The 21,214-nt window shown below is 43.2% G+C and overlaps 1 protein-coding gene across 1 annotated transcript in view; it reads right to left on the bottom strand.

Moving 5' to 3' along the window:
- LOC145406352 (sterol carrier protein 2-like) overlaps positions 1-21,214 on the bottom strand; it is a 167,392-nt gene that overhangs the window by 3,858 nt on the left and 142,320 nt on the right. The window contains exons 8-10 of the mRNA XM_080277512.1: positions 5,592-5,748; positions 3,871-3,976; positions 540-648 (exon numbers count right to left, since the gene is read on the bottom strand). Coding sequence (XP_080133638.1) covers positions 540-648; positions 3,871-3,976; positions 5,592-5,748 — 372 coding nt within the window. The remainder of the gene's footprint in view (positions 1-539; positions 649-3,870; positions 3,977-5,591; positions 5,749-21,214) is intronic.

The following is a 21,214-nucleotide window of genomic DNA, read 5'->3' as shown; positions in this document are numbered from 1 at the left end:
TCATTCTAATTATCAAATCTCACAAAATAAATCCAAATCATCCCAAACATTATGGCATGCTAAGGGTGAAGTGAGTCATTCATTTTTTTTTTTTTTTTTTTCCTATTTTGATGTGCTTTAAAGCTTGTGTGAGTCTGACAACTACCTTAGAAAATGGGATGCAAGTTCAGTTAAATCAATTGCCATACAAAACAGTACATCATCTATCCACTTATAACTTCTGTCATTTGTTTTACTTCCTTAGGTTCTATGGAAAGACTACATAATATCTTAAAAACAATAGTCATTAGGGCACAGTAGGCTGCACAAAATACGTGATTAAGATGTTATAAAAAAAAAAAAAAAAAAAAAAAAAAAAAAAACTGTACACCATAGTTGTCCAATGAGGGCAACTATCTCATGAAACCATTTACCAAATGATGCTGTGTGCCAAAGCTAATCCCAAAATTTAAAAACAGAAGATAAGACACAGGCCTAACACAATTACCTAAAAATCCAATTAGGTAAGAAGAGACAAACACAAAAGAAATTAGACTCACTAGTTCCATTTTGAGTGACAGAGCCAGATCCATTCTTGGCATCCACAATCCACTTGGTTTCAGCACCTCCTGGTCCACCCTTCACATCAAAACAGTACACACCCTTAACCTGGTGGGGGAAGAAAAAGATGTTATTTCATTGTTTAATTTATACAGGCCCCCAACATGCTTGCATGTGTCAACCATGATCACCTAATGGTGGCTATCAATGCCGCTCAATCTCGGGTAGACTCTCTATTCAGTCACTTAACTAAGGGATCAAAGTCTATGGCCTCATCCCTAGTCTTTTTCAGTCTACTTCTCACAACTCTACTCTCAACATTCACTCCTCTCACCCTCCACATCCAGTTGCTATCCTCCATCCTACATCCCCAAACCATCTCAATGTACCCCTTTCTTATCACAACATTAACATTGTATATTCAAACCTCCTCCTTCCTCTCAACTCTTCTTTCACAATTCTAACCCCCCTCCCCTCACACACCTGTCATTCATGGATGAACAACATATCCAATCTCATTCTGATCATTCTCATCTCTGTATGTCACTTTCGTGACGCTCGGGCGCAATGGATCATACCGCGGGGTGTCACTTTTGCGAGTCTGTGTTATTTTGAGTTCTCCCGGACTTTCAAGTGGTGGCTTGTATCATCTATCAGTACTGCCAGTGTCCAACAATAGTCAGCACTGCTAATGTCACCTGTACTCCCATCCACTGTTGACAATTTAGCTATTCATCCCCATTCTTGACTCCCCTCCCTACCTCCCTTCCATTACCCTCTCCTCTCGCCTGCCCGGCTGTGCTGCGCTAAGCAAATCTTCAATGGAATTTTCCACTGATTTCATCCATTGAAATAAGCCCTATGCCCTATTCTTATACAAAATAATATATACAAAAAAAAATAAAAAATAAGGTAACTGATAGTGCCATACACCTGGACTTGGCTAATTATCACCTGGCAACACCCCACGTGCACTTGTTCGCTAATTTTCCCTGGTAATTTCCCCTTGAAATATGCCGTATAATCTATTCTCGTAATAAAAATATACTGTATATAAGAAAGGAAGGGAGAAGCCTAAGTAATATTTACATTCACCTGGAACTACCTAGTTTCCTGTCAATCATTTCATAGCATATAAATTTGCAGCTGTCACCTCACTGACGTTGTCAACCCTTGGCGGCCCCATATCCGCCTCGTCATTTAGTTCAGTGTTGTTTCATGAGATGAAAGCACGTAGCACTCGCGCCCCTCCATTTCCGCCGCTTCTAGAGGGCCCTGTGACCTCTACCCCTACTAAACCTCGTGTGGGAAGGGGTAAAAGGACTAAATGACTCTGCTGTGGTGCATGAACTGGCTAATTTATCCATGATAATGATGGACAGTGACTACAATCTTTCTGGTGAATCGTGTGATGAGCCAGTGGAGGAAATGGTGATAAACTACTAGTGCTTCAGTGTCCCAAGCTCATCCTGGCTCCAAGGGAAAGGAGCCCTTATTTACTGGAAGTGACAGTGTATAACATAGTGTAAATAAAACAGAAATGTAATTAATTACTAATATAAGAATATGAGTACAAATACTTGGAGTAATGACAGTCAAAGCTTTGCTCTCTACGCTAGTTTACTGAACGAGAAAGTTAATGCCTGGAGTGAAAATAAACTACTATTACTGAAGGAAACTTATGGATAAATACTGAATATATATATATATATATATATATATATATATAATAGGAATAAAAAGTGTGAGTGTGTTTATGAATAATAAATGACAGCATACCAGCGGGGAACGAGCACAAGTGGGAAGTTCGTACGCACTAATAATTTTCATTGCTTTCACAGTGTTTTTTCTTTTTGGTGTATGGATTCCAAACTACTTGAAAATCATAGAATAGTGTTTCTAGTGATAATATCAGGCTGTGGTAATCATATTATGGGGTGTCGGAGTGTGTAAAGTGGAAATTCATTACCTAACTTCAGAAGTCTCCACAAGTATTACGGTACTTGATGAAGACTCAACAAACATCCCAAGAGAGAGCTGAAGGTATGTGCCACATGCACATGTAATTATAATATTCTAGGACTAATAACTGATTTTTGGCAAATATTTTTAAAAAGTCAGTCAGAGCACGAATATCCTCGCGGGACGTGCAAGGAGCGCAAAAACATGTCCACACTTAAGGGGTTAAAAATTCTTTCAACCACTCCTCACCTTTGCTATCCTTGCTATTTCTATCTATCTATCTATCTATCTATAGCCCGACGCCCTAATCCCGCAAAGGGTGGCCACAGACAAAACGCCTCCAAGTCACTCTGTCACCCACCATTTGACTCCCCTCCCCCCAACTCACCCCCCCCTCCCTCATATACCTCTCAACTCCATCCCTCCACCTCATCCTCGGTCTACCCCTCCCTCTCCCTCCCTCCACCTCACCCACATACACCCTCTTAGTCAGTCTTTCACTCTCCATCCTCTCCACATGTCCAAACCACCTCACTGTATTTCTCCTAATCTTTTCAACCACATCCACATCTACCCCACAACGTTCCTTCACTTCTTCATTCGTCAACCTGTCCCTCCATGTCACTCCACACGCTCCTCTCAAGTAACTCATTTCCACTGCTCTCACTCTTGACTTGTTCCCCTCTTGCAAGGTCCACGCCTCGCTTCCATACGTCAGGGTAGGGATCACAATACCATCATGCAGAGACTTCTTAACTTCCATACTCACCTCCCTATTTCTCATCACTGCTTTCAGTGTGCCAACAACCTTCCTTCCCTGCTGTACCCTTTCACGTACTTCATCCCCCAAAGTTCCATCCTTACTCATCACACTACCCAAGTACTTGGATGCACTCACATTCTCCATATCCTCACCATCCAACCTCACTGCACACTCTGTGACTTCATTCCTCTCATGTTGCTATTTGCAACATGATAATGGTGTTCATAAAAGGGGAGTTATTATGGTGCTGTGGGATAGCAATACTTTATATATTATTTTGTAATTATTATGAATGAATAAACCGTACTGTACAAGCAATGTTTTCATAATTCAGAGGTATGTCTGAAGAAGAATGTTCTTCCGAGCTTTTAAACGAAACTGAATTTACTATAAAGATAGCACTTACTAAATATTTTATCAATATCTCCATCTTACACTACAGAACAGTATACACTATGACCATATCTGCGTAATGGCATTCTTGTCCTCTGATCTGGGTGGCTGTGACATACTCTCCTAATATTCTTTCCATAACTTTACTTCTGTCTTACTTCCCATGTAATTATTTACTGTCAAGATTGAAAAAGTTGTACCACAGTTGTTACCTTGCTAACAAGAGCAGGGCCGTCAGCTTTTAGGGCACTCTCGATAGCACTGAAGATGCCCGCACTCTTGAAATCATTCCCAGCAGAAACTGCAGATGCCACTATCCTGCAGTTATTAATGCAAATTGAGTGGATGGAAAAAGGATGACAAAAATCACAAGTATGGTAATATACTGTTACTAGGAAGGTGTTAGGTTTAAAGTAAATGCAGTATCCAATCCAGTATCTTCATCCCTACCTCCCTCTCCTGCCTTTTAATGCCAGTTTACATGCAGCTATGAAAAACTACTGGAGTACTTTAGCCTGTATCTATACACAAACACTGATCATGAATGTTCTGTGCTCACAGAAACCTGTGACTTGTGCAATTAGACACCCAAGGAATATCCCCAGTATGCAAATCTGAAGTAAAAGTTTGTCTAGCATGGCCTAAGCTGTGACTTGCAATCTCCAATAACCATGGCTCGATCTGTGATGCACATTCTGAGCTAATATAAAGTGTATATTATTTCTCAGTTGTTGGAAACTAATGTCCTGTCTGCTTAACCCGCCGTGTGCCAGCTATTTTTAGCCCTATGGGTCACCCCAGTGCCAGCCATTTTTCGACTTTTTTTTGGCTAAAATGATAGATTTTGATGTGGAAAACGAATTTCACAGTTAAAATGCTCACCGAGGCTCGGAAATGGGTTTTATTGAGTCTGACATACTCGTATATGGGTATAGTCGCTCTCTCACACTCACTACGTACGTGAGAGAAAGCCGTTTTCTATGTGGGGTATACTCAGGTATTCATGCTGGGAAGGTATAGCAATGTTCAGTACACATTTCTGATTACTTATTACTTCAACATCTATCACAATTTGCATGTCTTTCTCACTGCGAATGCATTATCTTACACTTACTTGAAGACAGGTACAACCTAACTTCATTACGTACAGTCCTGGCACTTACAAGAAGGTATTTACAACTTGACTTCACTATATAGTCCTTACACTTACAAGAAAATATTTACAACTTACACTTACATGAAAAAATTTACAAAATGCCTTCACTATGTACAGCACTGGGTGAGGCACACAGGCAGAGTGAGGCAGAGCGAGCGTGAGGGGGAGAGCAAATGAGTGTATGGCCTTGACAGCCTGAGGGATGGTAGAGGAGCAGTTACCTTACATGCCTGCCAATTTTTACCCGTGAATCTTGAAAAATGCGGTCATAGTGAAGTTTTTATTTTAGACCATTGTAAAACGGCACTGGCCGCGGAATTACGTCAGACGGTTTTAAAACGGCACTGGCACACGGCGGGTTAATCTAATCACTTAACAGCTGTTTACTACAAGCTTGTGCCTCTAGTGTATTATTTTCCATCAAAATCAAAATATCTGCCAATTCATTTTAAAATTCCATAAAAAAGATTTACCTATGCTTTTCTTTTAAAAATTATAAATAAATCAGTAAAAAAGAACAAGACAACTACATTTTCCAAACACTGACAGGAATATTAACCTTTGCCAAGCTGAAGACCTCATTTAAGGCACAATGAAGGTCTGCGCGAGCCATACTTTAGGCATCTTATGAGGTATGATTTAAATTGGTTAGCAAAACAGAAACTAAAGGAAGGTGAACCACAGGTACCTTACAAAATATCAACACAGAAGGGGTTAAAAAGCACTGAAAACTGGAGTAAATAACAGTACAAACTGTTAAGACTGTAGTGTGCATACCCACGGTCATTGCCCCTGAAACCCATCTTGTAGAGTGAGACTACGGCGGCCCCACCAAGGCCTAGGTTATGCTGCAGTGCTAGTTTGGCCCCTGGCACCTGACGCTTGCCCGCCTCACCTCGTAGTTGCCAGCACAGCTCACTACACTGAGCAAGACCTGCCAAAAAGTAAATATTGAATCATTCTTCTCATCATCCTAACTCTATATCCTACTAATAAAAGATGTGGTGAAAATCCTACCAAATACTGTAAAAATTAATTGTCATTAGGCTGCTTCAATTTTCTACTAGATCTGTCTAGAATTTGTCCAGGCTAATCTATTGCCTTTTACCCATCCTTCTTATTATTATTCTTTTTTTTTTTTTCACCGATCAGTAGGAGGATAGGGATGGGGTTTTGTGTAGCTTGGTGCAGGATCTTTGTGCGCATGCATGATTAATGCCACGAGTGACTCAGTGGTTATCAGTCAGCCTGTGTTCATGGTCACACACCTTATGCTCGTCGTGTTCCCGCGCATGTCATGATGACCAAAAGTCGAACAACATTACTGCATCAAACTTTGCCAAAAAGTACGTGAAACTGTACCCATGTTAAATCTACCAGGAAGATCCGGCAAGTGTTTGGGAATGAAGCCATGAGGATAATGCAAATTAAGGAGGGGTACAATTGCTTCAAAAATGGTAGAATATCAGTCGAGAGCGATAACTATCCTGGGAGGCCATCAACATGCAAGTGCTGAAAAAGTGAAGAAACTGTAATTTGGTAATAGAAAATCGTCAGTTGACTGTCAGTGAAACTGCTAATAAAATTGGAACCAGTGATGGATCAGCACACAAAACTTTAACAGATGATATGGGCATGTGAAAAGTTGCTGCCAAGTTTGTTCCAAAGCTCCATTCACGTGAACAACAGGCTCTGTGGATGAACACTGCTCAAGATATGTTGGAGTGTGCAAAACATGATCCAGACTTTCCGAAGACTGCTGTCACTGGAATTGAGACTTGGGTTTATGGCCACGACCCAGAAACCAATGCAAAGCTGTCCCAGTGGAAGCATGCCTTGGCCAAAAAAGGCATGACAGGTCAGCAGCATGATGAAATACAAGTTGACAGTTTTTTTGGCTACCGTGGTGTTGTGCATCATGAATATGCACCAGAAGGTCAGACTGTCAATAAACATTAAGTAATCTCTTTAATATCTGGACGCCCAGTAACTGGACACCCCAGTGTCTGGACATTTTGGGCCTGGGCCTTCAGGGGGGTGGGGGGATGGGGGGGGGACGATTTTTTTTTTTCCCAACCATAATTTGAACTTGGCGTGCTGCGTCAACCAGCCATATTTTCATGTAGCCCCTTGATTCCTTCCCTCCCCAGTTACCGTCTAACTACTACCCTGACTAGAAGCTCATCGCAATGGATACCGCATGTGCTCGTTTTTGTGAATAAACAGTGAATAAACTGCAATACCTCACCACTAGACCACATGGGAATTTACAGTGTTGTGCAGTGTTAAGAAATTAGAATTCAGAGTGCAAAGGATTAAGTGCAGAGTGCAAAATGGCGGTTGCAACTGGCAGGGCGCAAGTAAGAACAGAATGTGCAATGTTAAACAATTATAATTCACAGTGCAAAGGATTAAGTGCAGCACAACACTGGATTACTGTACGTACATCGAGCATTTTCAGAGGAGGCAAGTTAATCTTCGTAACAGCCACGGACTTGTTGTAAATACCCTCTACTCACTTTTATTTTCCATAATTCCTCATTCTCTGGTTCCTTTTTATTTACTTCATGCTTTCTGTCTCTTATTTGTGTGAACAGGGTCTTACATAGGTGCTATGCATGTCCAGTAGGGAGTTATGTAGGTAGTTTTCAGAGTTAGGCTGGGTTAGGGTCTGTAAGTCCAGGCCAGGAGGCAGGGTCCCAGTATCAGGATGATCCCACTTCCCGGACATGCCTTTGGCTGTATTACATCGGATATTGGAGAGATTACTGTACTGTACCTCGGTGTTATCCGACATCTTTGTGATGCAGTTTTTGGAAGAGACCAGACTTTTGGAAAATGACAAGTTTGAAGCCACACCATGACAATGCCCCTGCCCATTCTTCTCAACTGATTCAGGAATTTTTGGCCAAGCACTACATCCCACACATCTGGCAGGCTCCCTATTCACCAGGCATGGCTTCGGGCGATTTTTGGTTATTCCCCAAGCTCAAAACCCAACTGAAGGGTTCCCAGTTTGAAACGAGAAAAGATCAAGAAGACTGTGACGAAGCATCTGCAGGAGATATACCCATGCTCTATTATCCGGTGTGCTAGACTAAACAAAACACAAGAAATAAGGGAACATTCCCACAACCCCAATAATTTGAATGTCCATCACCCTGCTTGTCCAACACCCCACCTCTCCAGTCTGATACCTCGTCTCTCCCTAGGTCTGAAAAGGCTCTCCCAGTCCTCCCTTCCTCCCTCCATCCCCTCTCTTCCCCCCCATCCCTCCTCCATCCCCCACCACACTCAGCACTGTCAGGCATTTCTCACTCCATGTCCCCCTACCTTCCCCACACCCCTGGTTGTCTCCCTCTCCATCTCCCCACCCTCCCTCACCCCTGCTTGTCTCCCGTGTGTGTGTGTGTGACAGAGTGGTGAGTGAGTGAGTGAGGGTGGTGAGCGAGTGAGTGAGTAAGAAAGACTTGGAGGGGGGGGGGTAGCAGGGACGTTGGGCTACCTTGCCTCCTTCCCTGTCCCCCCACCCTTCCCCACCCCAAACTGTCTCCCTCCTTATCCTGTCGCCCTCCCCATCCCGCCGCTTGGCACGCTGCCAGCAGCCTGCATGGCTGTTTAGTTGCTCTGCAGCGGTGTTGAACACCACACGTCCCACCAGCCTACCCTCCTGCATGTGATGTTTGATGTGCCATTTTTTAGCAATAGTACTGTTTATGAGGATAATAACATTATATATGGTGTTTCTGTATCAGTCTCTATTGATTAAGATATATAAGAGTTTGGGTTTGGGTCTGGAATGCATCTCTGGCTTTTCTTCAGTATCTCATGGGGAACCTGGTTTCGATATCCGACATACTCGCTAACCAAACACTCCCACTGGTACACAACCCTGCCAGATATTGAGGGTATGGGTGTACGGTACACAACCCTGCCAGATATTGAGGGTATGGGTGTACCGAATACAGACTTTGAAAAATGTTTCAGGCAGTGGAAAGAATGCTGGGCTATGTGTGTCAAGTCAGAAGGGGCCTACTTAGAGGGGGGAGTAGTGTCCTAACTCAGCAGGTTAGCTATTTATTTTTTTAAAGCTTAAGGTCAGATACTGTCTGAACAGACCTCATATCTTCATTTTATTTATTTTTTTCTTAACATCAGTACTGTACAGTAATAACTTATTATTATAGTGAAAGCAAAATGGCTAAGTAGAGGAAGAGAGGTAGAACAAAAGGGAGATGGTGAGACAGAACTAAGGACAGGAGCACATTAAGTTCCCTTTAATTTATCTTGGATAACAAATCTACAGTACCAGAATGATGGAAATGTGAAGCAATGTTGTATAACACGGTAAAATAATATTCTGTACAAATTCTAGCGAGTAGCATGCGGTTATGTGGAAAGGTAGACATACGAAGTTTACAAGTGTTAACGTGGTGATGGTTTGGCCATGTGGAAAAAATGAAGAGTGAGAGACTAGGTCAGTACAATACTGTATGTGAGTGACATGGAAGGGGAGACTAAGAATGAAGTAGAAGGATGTGGTTGAGAGGTATATAAATGAGGATGATGATAGATGGAAGGAGTACAACCTGATGGTGGACAGGGTGACATAGAGGTGACTTATCTGTGGCCATTCCCTCCACGATTAAGGCTTCTGGCTAGATATAGACAGATACATTATTTAAGGAAAATAAAAAATGCACATTTTAATGTATGGTATGATTATGCCTGCAGGAATAAGCAAAATGCAGTATTTAAAAATACTTGAATGAGTGAATATGTGACCCATTTCACTTGGCACTGTGTTGTTAGTTCTGCTATTACACTTTACTTTTTCAGCATCTGGATTATATTAACCCAACTTATTAGTGGGAAACTGGGTTAGTATGGTAAGGATGATGAAAATGACAGTAGTAAAAAATATTCTGGCAGGTATTCAAGCAAAGGATACAGAAGACCATTTTGTTACTAGCGAGAGAAACTGTGCACCTTACCTGGCTTGCTGCTGAGGGTCAAAAGGGCCAAGTATAGGATGACTATCTTCTGCCATGGGTCTTATCAGTGTAGGTATAGATACAATCACCTAACTCCCCACCACAACTGATAACACATTCTCTCTCTCCCTCTCTAACAAACGCATACATGCATGCACCCATGTGTGCACACACGCAAAATGCCTAGCTTCATACAGCATACAGTACCAATTGTTACTGAATTAATGCTCCACCAAGGTGATGACAACAAATCCCATGTTATCCCGTTTGGGGCCAAGGGGTCTGAGGCTAGGCTACCATTATCTAGATCACTCAAGGGTGAGGAACTAACATGTGCATATCTATCTATCTATAGCCAGAAGCCATAATCCTGTAAGGGGTGGTCATTTGTCTTTGCGTTAGTTGTTTTGCAGGGAGCGGCACTAACCCTCTGCCAACCCACTTGCTGACACATAAGCAATACATATGGGTTGGTTATATGGTTACCACACAGCACTGTAAGTAGTTTCTCGGCTTACAGGAAACATTTAAGGTTGTCACTCAAAGTGACAGAAAAGATGGGAGAAATAGAAAGAGAGGAGGGCAGACTGAGAAAAAGAATGATGAAGGTGAAGGAAGAAGTAGGTAGCACTACATAATGCGAATGAATGATTGTTGCCACCGTGGCACTTTACATTACAGAAATACCTTCGGTAACCTCTCAAGAATTCGTACCGGAGCATGTACGGCACAGCTCTCATGTTAATCTAAATACTGTACTCCTCAAGTGGGTCTATTTCAGAAAAGAGGTAACTGGACAGTTTTCTTTTTCTTAATATTTCACACTTTAGTATGCTGTTTAGTGTTTTCAATAGCTATGCAAAAGTTTCATACACTCTCATATTTGCCTGTAATGTTTAATAAAACAACTGCTAATGTACCATTTATATGCTGTACTGTATTTAGTTTCCCTGCACCTGTCAGCTATTGCCTACATATCAGCAACTATCTCACTGTCTATACTAGACCACAAGGCTATCATGCATGAATATATGTTAGTAGTATAAATTATTACAACAATGGGGTAAACACCTGTTGACCACATGTAAGGTTAAGCAGTCAGGTAATCCATGTGACAAACACACAATAATAACAATAACAATAATAATAAAAAAATAATAATAATAATAATAAAAATAATAATAAGAAGAATCTGGTCTTTTGTTTATCAAAAGCACCAGTTCTTCCATTGGGATTTCACTAGCGCTCGACACATTATTTTTACAAATTCAAGAATTGTGACATCTCTCAAATACAAGGTACATCATATATATATGACAGTGGCAATAATTAAATCCTACAATCATCCATCATAGTACAGTAAAACCTCGATATAACGGACTTCAATAGACCAGAATTCGCTTTTATCGGACTTGAGGAGCTAACGGATTAACCCGCTCCATCCCGACGTTTTCTGGGCAGTGGTACGCCCCAGTCCCGACATTTTTGGACCTTTTTTTTTTTTGGCTCAAACATCCGCTTTTGGTGAGAAACATCGAAAATTCATAGAGAAATCGCTCACCTGAGGTTTAAAATACTCGATCCAGGTAGGAGTACCTCCTGACCTTACAGGGTTTTCTATCAGGCTGGCTGCAAAGAAAACAAGTTCTATGGGAGGATAACTATTCTGCACCACACATAAACGGTATTTATTTATTTATTTGGTACGAATTTATATGTTGTATGAGAGTTCTCCCTACGTGTCAAGTGGGGTTGGTGGAGGATTAGTGCCCCTCCCTGTAAAACAATTAACTCTAAGCCCTTGGCCACCCCGTTTGGGATACATGGCGTCTGGCAATGAATGAATGAAAAATGAAAGTATATTGGTTTTCAAACGGTAATATAGGCATTATAAGCATTGTTTCACTCACCAACTCATCACCATTCCTGACCTTTTTTTGCCACATTACCTGATCATCATTTCTGACTGTTTCTTCCTCTAATGTTTGTCCTCCACATTGTCATCGATTGGGGAATCACTCTGGCCCTGAATTTCGTACCGTGGCATGACATGGCTTTACTGGCCAGGTCACTGATAACAGGTGAATTGCTGAGAAAAGGTCATGCAGGGGGGGGGGAGGAGGTCATGCTGGGTAAGGCATTGTCCCTGCCTGGCATCTTGTAGAGGAAGGTGTCCCGTGTATACGTGCCAAAAATCACTCGCAAAAATTGAAAATTGTGCAAATTAGGGACCTTGCACTGTCCTGGCAATGTTGCCGCGTTAATTTACGTCTCCGGGATATGAGTGCACATCATGTGAGGACGTGAATTCACGTCCCTGGGACGGGGCGGGTTAAAATTCCTATACAGTACAGTCATTATTTTTGCAATATATACTCTCGCGGAATTTTGTTTCGCAATGGCAAGGGAATGTTTTTTTCCTAGGAGTCTCGCAATTTTCCTACAATTTTCGCAAGCCCCTGCATCTCCGCAGTCACTTGTTTTGAACCGACCATTGAGGAGATGTTGGAAACAGACGAACGAGTCAATGACAACAAAGTTCAGGAACCCTTACCTGTCCCACCAGGTGAGCCAACATCTCGCCAAATCACAGACTTGCTGGCAACACTGCTCGTTTGAAAGAGCAAATTGAGGAATGTGATGAGAGAACAAAGGTCAGGGCCACTTTCCTCCCAATGGTGGATAGACTTCTGGATAATTACAAGGACCTTTTCAATGCCAGGGCTCATGCACGTCATCAGACTCTAATAACATCATTCCTGTCCTCTCGTATTCAACAAGTCCAGGCTTTGGAGAACATACAGGCTGAGGAGTTCGAAGGTGCTGTTGACGAGGACATTGACGACATCGGAGAGCTTGATGAGCTCCCACTGGATTTTGAGGGCTTTGATGTTGAAGCATCGGGAACTGGTGGTGTGGGGGACTCAACAGTGGTGGCAGGGAGCAGTGAGGGGGCAGGTGGTAACTAACCACTGCTCTCAGCCTCAGAACTCATCTTCAAGCCCCATCAAGCGTTCAGCCTAAGTATCAGTGTTAGTAAATTCTTTGTTAAGTAATATATTATATATCTGATTAACTGTATGTAATTTATAGCAGCGGTACTGTGTCATTAATGGGTAGCTGTGGGGGAATGAGGTGGCTGACCCCGGAACTAATTACTACTTATAATATGTAAAGTATAAGCACAAATTTCGCGAGTTTAACTTTCGTGCCGCAATTGCGGCACCAATTAGGCGCGAAAATAGTGACAGTACTGTATACTGGAAAAAGTTCGATAAAGCCAGAAGCAGTCCAGACTGCCTGACCACTTCAGCTATGTTCACCAAAATAGGGTAAATAAAAGACATGTATATGAGTGTACAATACAGTGTTATTATATGTATATATTATACCATTTGATTCATGTACAGTCACTACTCGTTATACGTTGAACCAGTTTACGATAATTCACTACAACAATAACAAAAAAGTTACACCCCAAAATCCAATTTATGAAGAATTTCCCGCTATAATGATATTGTCATCAGAAAATGTCGTATGAAGCACCAGGTGCACGCAGGGTGACCATCGCTTGTCTCGGGCAAGATGGCGGCCCCATCATGCAGTGCATTGTTTTGGTTCAGTTGTGGTCCCGCCACCCCTTCAAAGCCCTGTCTTTTCCTCTCGTTCACGTGTGCCGCCCCCCTGCTGTCATCACCTCTCGGCCAAGGATCGTACTACAGTTGGCCTATACATCGTGTTGCACCAGGGTAACGTTATGCAAGTGTGATTGTTGTGTTGTTGCAACGATTTACTGTACGTGAGTAACGCTGCCTGTATTGGTGTGATGGTGCTTGTTTTGGTCTTGGAGACGACTTGGACCGACACAGGAAGTGATTAAGGTGGGTTGTCATTTTTATTTCAGTCTTGGGTAGGTGACTTTGGGAAGCTGAGCTGACGTAACCCCCTTTTTATAATGTACAGCAATCCCTGTACTATCTGGACGGCCACTATCTGGACTGCCCACTTACTGGACATTTTGGTCCTGGGACTTAGTAACCCCAGTATTGCCCAAAAAATGCAAAAAATTCCAAAAAAATCCTATTTTTTCCCCAATGTAATTTGAACTTGGCACACAGCACAGACCAGCTGTGTTTTGGTGTGTAGTTCTGCCAAAGTCTGCTAGAGCGCCCCTGCATCCTCCAAACTTCCCACCAGTCTTTCGTCATGAGCACATGCTCGTCGCCATGGCCGCCCACGTGCTCACTTTTGTGGTGGTGCCCTACCTCCTACAGGATCTGCTGTTCCTTTCCTGCCTCTTCTTCATGTGTGTGATGATGGTCCTGCCGCCCGAGAAGTGGAAGCAAGTGGTTCCGACTCTGGAGAAGAAGAGGGAGATATTGGACAAAGTGGACACGGGATGGTCGACCTCACGCATCCTCCATGAATTCAACCTGGCCTGCTCTACAATGATATCAAGAGATCCAGGGACAAACTCATGCAGTACATGGCTGACTTCTCATCGAAGAACAAATACAACGTGGAAAGTAAGATGATGTGTACTCCCTGGTATGCAGAAATCGACTGCTCCATGCTGATTTGGTATCAACAACGTGCTGCTGGTGTGCTGGTGTATGGCACGGAGTTGAAGGCTGCTGCCGAGAAGTTCGCAAGGTTACACGACACCCTAGACTTCAAAGGATCTGAGGGTTGGCTCTTCGCTTTCAATTTAAGGCATGGACTTACCAACTGTAAGGCCCATGGCAAAGCTCTGGAGGCCAATGAGGAGGGAGTAGAGAAGTTTCGGCACAAGGTGAAGGGCTTGATCAACGGGGAGGGCCTCACTTTCGGTCAAGTCTACAACGCTGACGAAGCTGGTCTATTCTATTGCTCTCTGCCAACGAACACTCTAGCCGAGGAGACGAAGAAGTGTGTATCTGGCCGCAAGCTCTGCAAGCAATGGTTATCTGCTTTGTGTTGTGCCAATGCTAACGGCATGCACTGGCTCAAGCCCGTTATTGGCCGTGCAAAGCAGCCTCAGTGTCTTCGTGGGGTGATGGATGTCCTTCCTGTCATTTGGTACCATTCTGTGAAGGCTTAGTTCACAGCCAAGATCTTCAAAGACTGGTTCCACCGCCATTTCGTCAAGGATGTCATCCATTACCAGACTGAGAAACTGGGAATCCCACAAGACCAGGTAAAGGCCCTCCTTCTCTTGGACAATGCACCTGCGCATCCGTCTGACAAGGACCTGGTGGCTGAGAATGGCTGCATTAGGCGCATGTTTTTGCCACCTAATTCAACTTCTCTCATCCAACCAATGGACCAAGGAGTGATTGTGGCAACGAAGAGGCTGTACCGTCAGAAGTTCCCGGACGAGGTGATGGTTGTTCTCAAGGACGAGGAGGAGCGCAGGGAGGGACAGGACACGTGAGGCCAGCGGACTTCGGAAAACCTTCTCCGCCACAACATCAAGTCTGCCGTGTACAACTGGGCCAGTGCATGGAAGGAAGTCCCTGTCAAGACTCTGGAAAATGGCTGGTCTCATCTGATTCTTGGAGCTGATGTGGTGCATGATTTTCTAGGTTTCGACGTGGATGACTTCATGCATGTCTTCGTGCGTATGGTGACCATGTTGATGTGGACGAAGTGCGTGAGTGGTTGGATGACGACAAGGGCAATCCTGGGCATGAGACCATGTCTGATATCGAGATTGCATCTTCAGTTGCAGGTACAAGTACCCAGCTTGAAGATTCTGACGAGGAAAGCAACGACGATGACTCCTCTCAGCATGCCACTACTCCAGCCATCCCCAAGCTAAGCGCACTCCGGGAGCACACCGAGTTCATTCTCAACTACCTGGAACACCCGGACTGCGACAGGGAGATGGGGCCCTTGGGACTTAACTCAGTATAGTACTGCAAAGGTACTGTAGTCAAAACAGTTTAAAAACTGTTTGACTTGGAATATAAAGACAGTGAACTTAACCCCTTGGGTACACAATTCTCCAGCCTTGACTACCCTCCAGGATGCAAAAACAAGCCAATTTTTGACTTTCTCAAAGGTTAAAATTTTCAAGCCTGATTTACAGAGCTTGATTTTACACACCTGAAAATGCAAACCACACCTTCCCAGACCCGATAGTTACCAAGCTATGGCCTGTCAGAGTTGATAATACTGTAGTTACCCGTCACAGCCCCGGCAATAAAGAAAATACGCCACTTGCACCTGTTTTTCTTTACAAAAATACATACAAAAATCACCAAAATCAATTTTTTTTTTTGGTGTGTACAGATGTTATAAACCATTGTAATGTGCTTAGAAAAAAATAAAATGGTGACAAACCTCCCCAATAATTATGATAAATAGTAAAAATTATCCTCCCCTCCTCTCCTCTCCCCATACCTCCAATCCTCTCTCTCCCCTTCCCTTCCCTCCTCTCCTCCTTTCCCCTCCCTGCTGAGCTGTCAAATCTACGTAGGGAAAATAGTCATGAACGACTCCAATAAAAATATCATAAATACAGTAATCCCTGTACTAACCGGATGCCCACTATCCAGACTCCCCACTTACTGGACATTTTGGGCCTGGGCCTTGGGGGGGGGGGGGGAAATCCGACATGTTTTTTAACCGTACTTTGAAACTGGCACACAGTCCTGACCAGCTGTGTTTACACTCCCTCCTGGCCTCCCCAGTTACCACCTAACTACCATCCTGACTACAGCCCCATTCAATGGATGTCACATGTGCTCGTTTTTGTGAATAAACTGCAATACCTTGCCACTAGACCACATGGGAATTTACAGAGTGCAAAAATTAAGTATAGAGTGTAAACTGGCGGTTGAAATTGGCGTGGTGAAATCAAGAACAGTATGTGCAGTGTTAATCAATTGTAACTCATAATGCAAAGGATTAAGTGCAGCACAACACTGGATTACTGTATGTGCTTCAAGAGCATTTTCACCACTGCCAGAGCCTTAGAGGAGATGGGTTAACCTTTGTAACGAATGGCCATGGACGTGATGTAAGTACTGCTAAATATTTTTCATACTCACTTCTAATTCCTCACTCTCTGATTCCTTTTCATTTATTTCATACTTTCTGTTCTTTATTTGTGTGAATAGGGTCTTAAATAGGAGCTATGGATGTCCAGTAGAGAGTTATGTAGGTGATTTTCTGAGCTAGGCTGGGTTAGCAACCATAAGTACCAGTCCAGGAGGCAGGGGCCCACTATCCGGACAGACCCACTTTCCGGACATGCCTTTGCCTCAATTACATCGGATAGTGAAGGGATTACCGTAGTAAAAATTATCCTCTCCTCCTCTCCCCTCCCCATACCTCCAGTTCCCTCCCTCCCCTTCCCTTCTCTCCCCTCCCCCTTCCCTAACCTCCCCTCCCCCCTTCCCTCCCCTCCAAGCTGTGAAATCTAGCTAGGGAAAATAAAATTTCTTTTTCGAGTGGGTTTTGAATAAAGCCAGCTACAATAATTGTGGTGTGCATATGTGCATGCAAAGACACGAATAAATTACAGGTAATGATTTAAAAACATGCACCATAAAGTGTAAAAAATACGCAAAATATTGGAGGCCAGGGATATAAAGATACTGCATGCTAAGGGGTTGGGGTGGGGGGTGGTGGTGGGAGCTGGTAAGGCCAGGAGGGGGTGTATGGGGATGGAGGGATGGGAGGAGACCACCACAAGACACAAAAGAAGGACCCCAGTGGAGTACAGGGACATGGAGGGAAGATAGGAGGGGAAATACCCTTCCCCCCCGATGACTGGGGGAGGGAACATGGGGAGTATCCACATGGGAGGGGAGAGGATGCATGAAGAGGGTGTGGGAGGGGTGATGGTGGTGGTGGTAAGAACGGTGGGAGATAGGGTAGTAATAAGATAGTGGGGTAAAGGGATGTGGTGAGAGGGAGGTGGGGGTACACCCCCCACCCCCTGGGTACAGGCCTGGGTTCCCTCTCCAGTGTCCAACATTTAGTTCTAATTGGTTAGAAGCCATCTACACCACAGCCGTGGTGGAGCCAGCTGACTCCAGTTTTTTGTGGATGTTGCATGACCGGTGTTGCTCATCCTTATAAGAAATTGTGCAAAAAGCTCGATTGATGAGCTTAGTACGGTACTTTAGAGGTCAAGAAGCCAGTGTCTATTTACAACTCCTCCACTGATCTTGTGTGCTGTACGGTACACTGAAAGGCTGCCTCTAGGAAGAACAACTCACTGGGCAACGTCCTTCCTATGCTGAACTACTGCTGTTGGAGCCTGTGGCAGTGTAGGGTGGGGACCTAACAATATGTCCATTGCTGAGTTTAAGCAATTCTAAGCACTTCTCATATTAGCATTCATCGCATATGCTTTACTTCATACATAAGAAAAGGAGACAGGGATGGGGAGTCTCTAGCTCCTACTTCTGTCTTTCATTGCATCTAACTTAACCTAACCTAATTTAATATAATTTAGTCTGGACATAGATTCGATAATGTACAAAGAACCTAATTTAATTTAGTCTGGACTCAGGTCTGATAATGGATGGAGCTATGAGCTGAACAGTCCCTACTCCCACTCCTTATCTACTTAATATAGTACTAAAAAGTGCATTTGCAACAGATGTATAGTGAAGATATATTTATTAAAATTGCATAAAGTACATGACAAACAATTTCATTCTCTGTTGGGTGTACAGTACAGTACTTCCAAAATAATACTATCTATCTATCTATTGCCAGACGCCATAATCCCGTAAGGGGTGACCATTTGACTTTGAGTTATTTGTTTTACGGGGAGAGGCACTACCCAAAATACAAAAAATTTAATCTGGACGATGATTCGATAACGGATGGGGCTATGAGCTGAACGACCCCCACTCTTTATTTACTTACTGTAATACTAAAAAGTCCATTTGTGACAGATGTATATATAAGAAAACTGACTAAAATTGCACCACATTAAAACTGACAACCACATTATGGTAAATTCATTCTCCGTTCCTTGGGTGTAATTCTGAAATAATCTCCAACATTTTACGCAGAAGATATGATGCAGATGGTTGTGAGGGAGTGTTTCAGTTGTGGGATGATAACCTAAAAAGAGGTAATTGGTTTTTGTTTTTGAAGGCTCCAACATGCATGCATGTGTCACCCTTGTCACCTAATGATGGTTCTCCATGCTGCTTGATCTCTAGCAGCTTCCCTATTCAGTCCCATATCCCTGAGGTCATGCTCACGAACAAGACTGAATGTAAGAAAATACTCTTTCCCATGCAGAGCTGTAGACATGTGAAATGATTTACCAGGGAGTGTAGTGCCATCAAGAAAGGTGGAAGAATCTGAGAGATGGCTTGATAAAACTGGGAAAGAAAAAAAAAAAAATAATAAAGCATAAATAATGTCCATCCCACTAAGCCACCACCCAAAAAGTTGCCAGGATATAAAGCTGGAGTCAGGCTTAGTAACGAGCCTCTTCCAGTAACATGACTGTAAGAAAAACATCAGTTGTGCCTTGGCCAACTACAGTATGCTGTTATTTTCCTGTATGAATGTACTGTAACACGGTAAAATAGTCAGGGACAAATGTTCACCACGTAATTCTTCTTGTCTCATTCCCACTCCCATCTACAGGATAATGCAATACTGCTGAGATGCAGCAAGCATGGTTTGTCTTGGCCCACTGATGAGTCTGATAACTATGATACATGGGGGGGGGGGAGAGACATTTAACCCAAATATGAAGTAAATTTAGTGGAATACCTAATAGGCCCCCCGAATTTTTGCCCTTGACTACCATTAACCTTTTAGGTATATATATATATATATATATATATATATATATATATATATATATATATATATATATATAATTTATTTATTTATTTTAGCCTATCAGTAAACTAAATCGTTCAGTTTGGAAGCCACTCTGAAGTGCAAAATGATTGATTTTGAGCAAAACTGCTAATCCCTGTGCTGGACATGCCGTTTCCCACTCTTCTACCCCTACCTTTCACGTGCCTGACCTCTAATTCAGAGCTGTTTCAATGATAGGTGTGTATATTTTCTGAGAGAGGGAGAGAGAGAGAGAGAGAAAGGGAGAGATTCAATGACAAAAATTTGACCCATTGTTAACTTTGTCCTACTTCTCCAGCCACGCAACTCTGTGGGCAGTGACATCACCTACAACACCGTCGCTTGTTCTTGTTTTTTAAAACATGTTATCTGGCGGTGCGAAGTTTTATGCGGCAACAACGAACCTCTTAATCAGCTGACGATGTTGACGGAAGGCGGCGTACAGTCTCAAGAATTCGCTAATAATTTTTCTTTCGATCTTCGTATGCATTTTCTGTTATCTCTCCCTTTAAATATAATAGAACCCAATTTTCACGCGGCTAATGTAAAAGGTAACTTACATATAAAATCAGTTGCAAGCGATTTAGACTACCGTTGAACGAGATTACGAGAGCCTGCCACCGAGCTGTATGGAATGGAGGGGCTATCTCCGCAGCGAGCGTTTGACTGGCAGCCACATTGGAACACCTGCACTCGTTTAGTTTGCTGTTTCTGTTTCGCTGTTGCTTACATAAACTGAGCAGTGGGTCACGATACTATATTTAGCTGCGCAGTGGACCATGATGTAATAACCGAATAACAAATTAAGCACTGGTCTGACAGAGATTCGATCTAAGGCCCTCGCGCCCCATAGGCGCGCACGTTACCACTGAGCCAAAGAGAGGATCCCTGCTTTGCTTCAAAGCAAAGAGGGCTTTTATAGACCCCATTCCATCACTCCTTTCTCCCCTTGGTAATTAATTTGGTCGTGTCGAACACGATAGCGTAGCATCGGTGGCCACCATTAGGAACGCGCGGACCATACCAAACAGCACCTCCCCGGGATGTAAGAACTAGGATGCTGTCTGCTAACCAACATCATTGCTCTCCAAGCCTCGCCTCACATCCCACACCACTGCCAACCAATGTAATAACCGAACTGAAACTAACAAATTAATCACTGGTCTGACTGAGATTTGATCTCAGGCCCACAGGCTTCATAGGCGCGCACGTTACCACTGAGCCAAAGAAAGGACCCCCGCTTTGCCTCTAAGCAGTGTGGGCATTTAAATTTCATGGGCCGATTTTTAAAAAGGCGTGGGCGTCGGGTGTTGTGCATAAACATCAGCGCCACCCTGGGTCCCTGGCGGCAGGAAGTTGGAACACAAACTATGCGGCACTACCGATGGGAAAGTCTCTCCATACATAGAGCTCAGTGGAGCCTGCTCCTTATGAAAGCTTTATATTCAGATTTCAAGTCCTAATCGTTAACTCCATTGCATTCAACTATTCTTTGTGAACCAATTATAAATGGTGTTATATGTTCCAAGTGAGACTAACCTGCGTGGTTCATGGTTAATGGGTGTATACTTAAAAGAA

Source organism: Coenobita brevimanus, chromosome 70 (assembly GCF_032717465.1).
Source record: "Coenobita brevimanus isolate Jiangsu-jjx chromosome 70, ASM3271746v2, whole genome shotgun sequence".
In the NCBI taxonomy this organism is placed as follows: Eukaryota; Metazoa; Arthropoda; class Malacostraca; order Decapoda; family Coenobitidae; genus Coenobita; species Coenobita brevimanus.
Note: the sequence above shows the minus strand (reverse complement) of the source record. Positions and strands in the feature narration are given on the sequence as shown.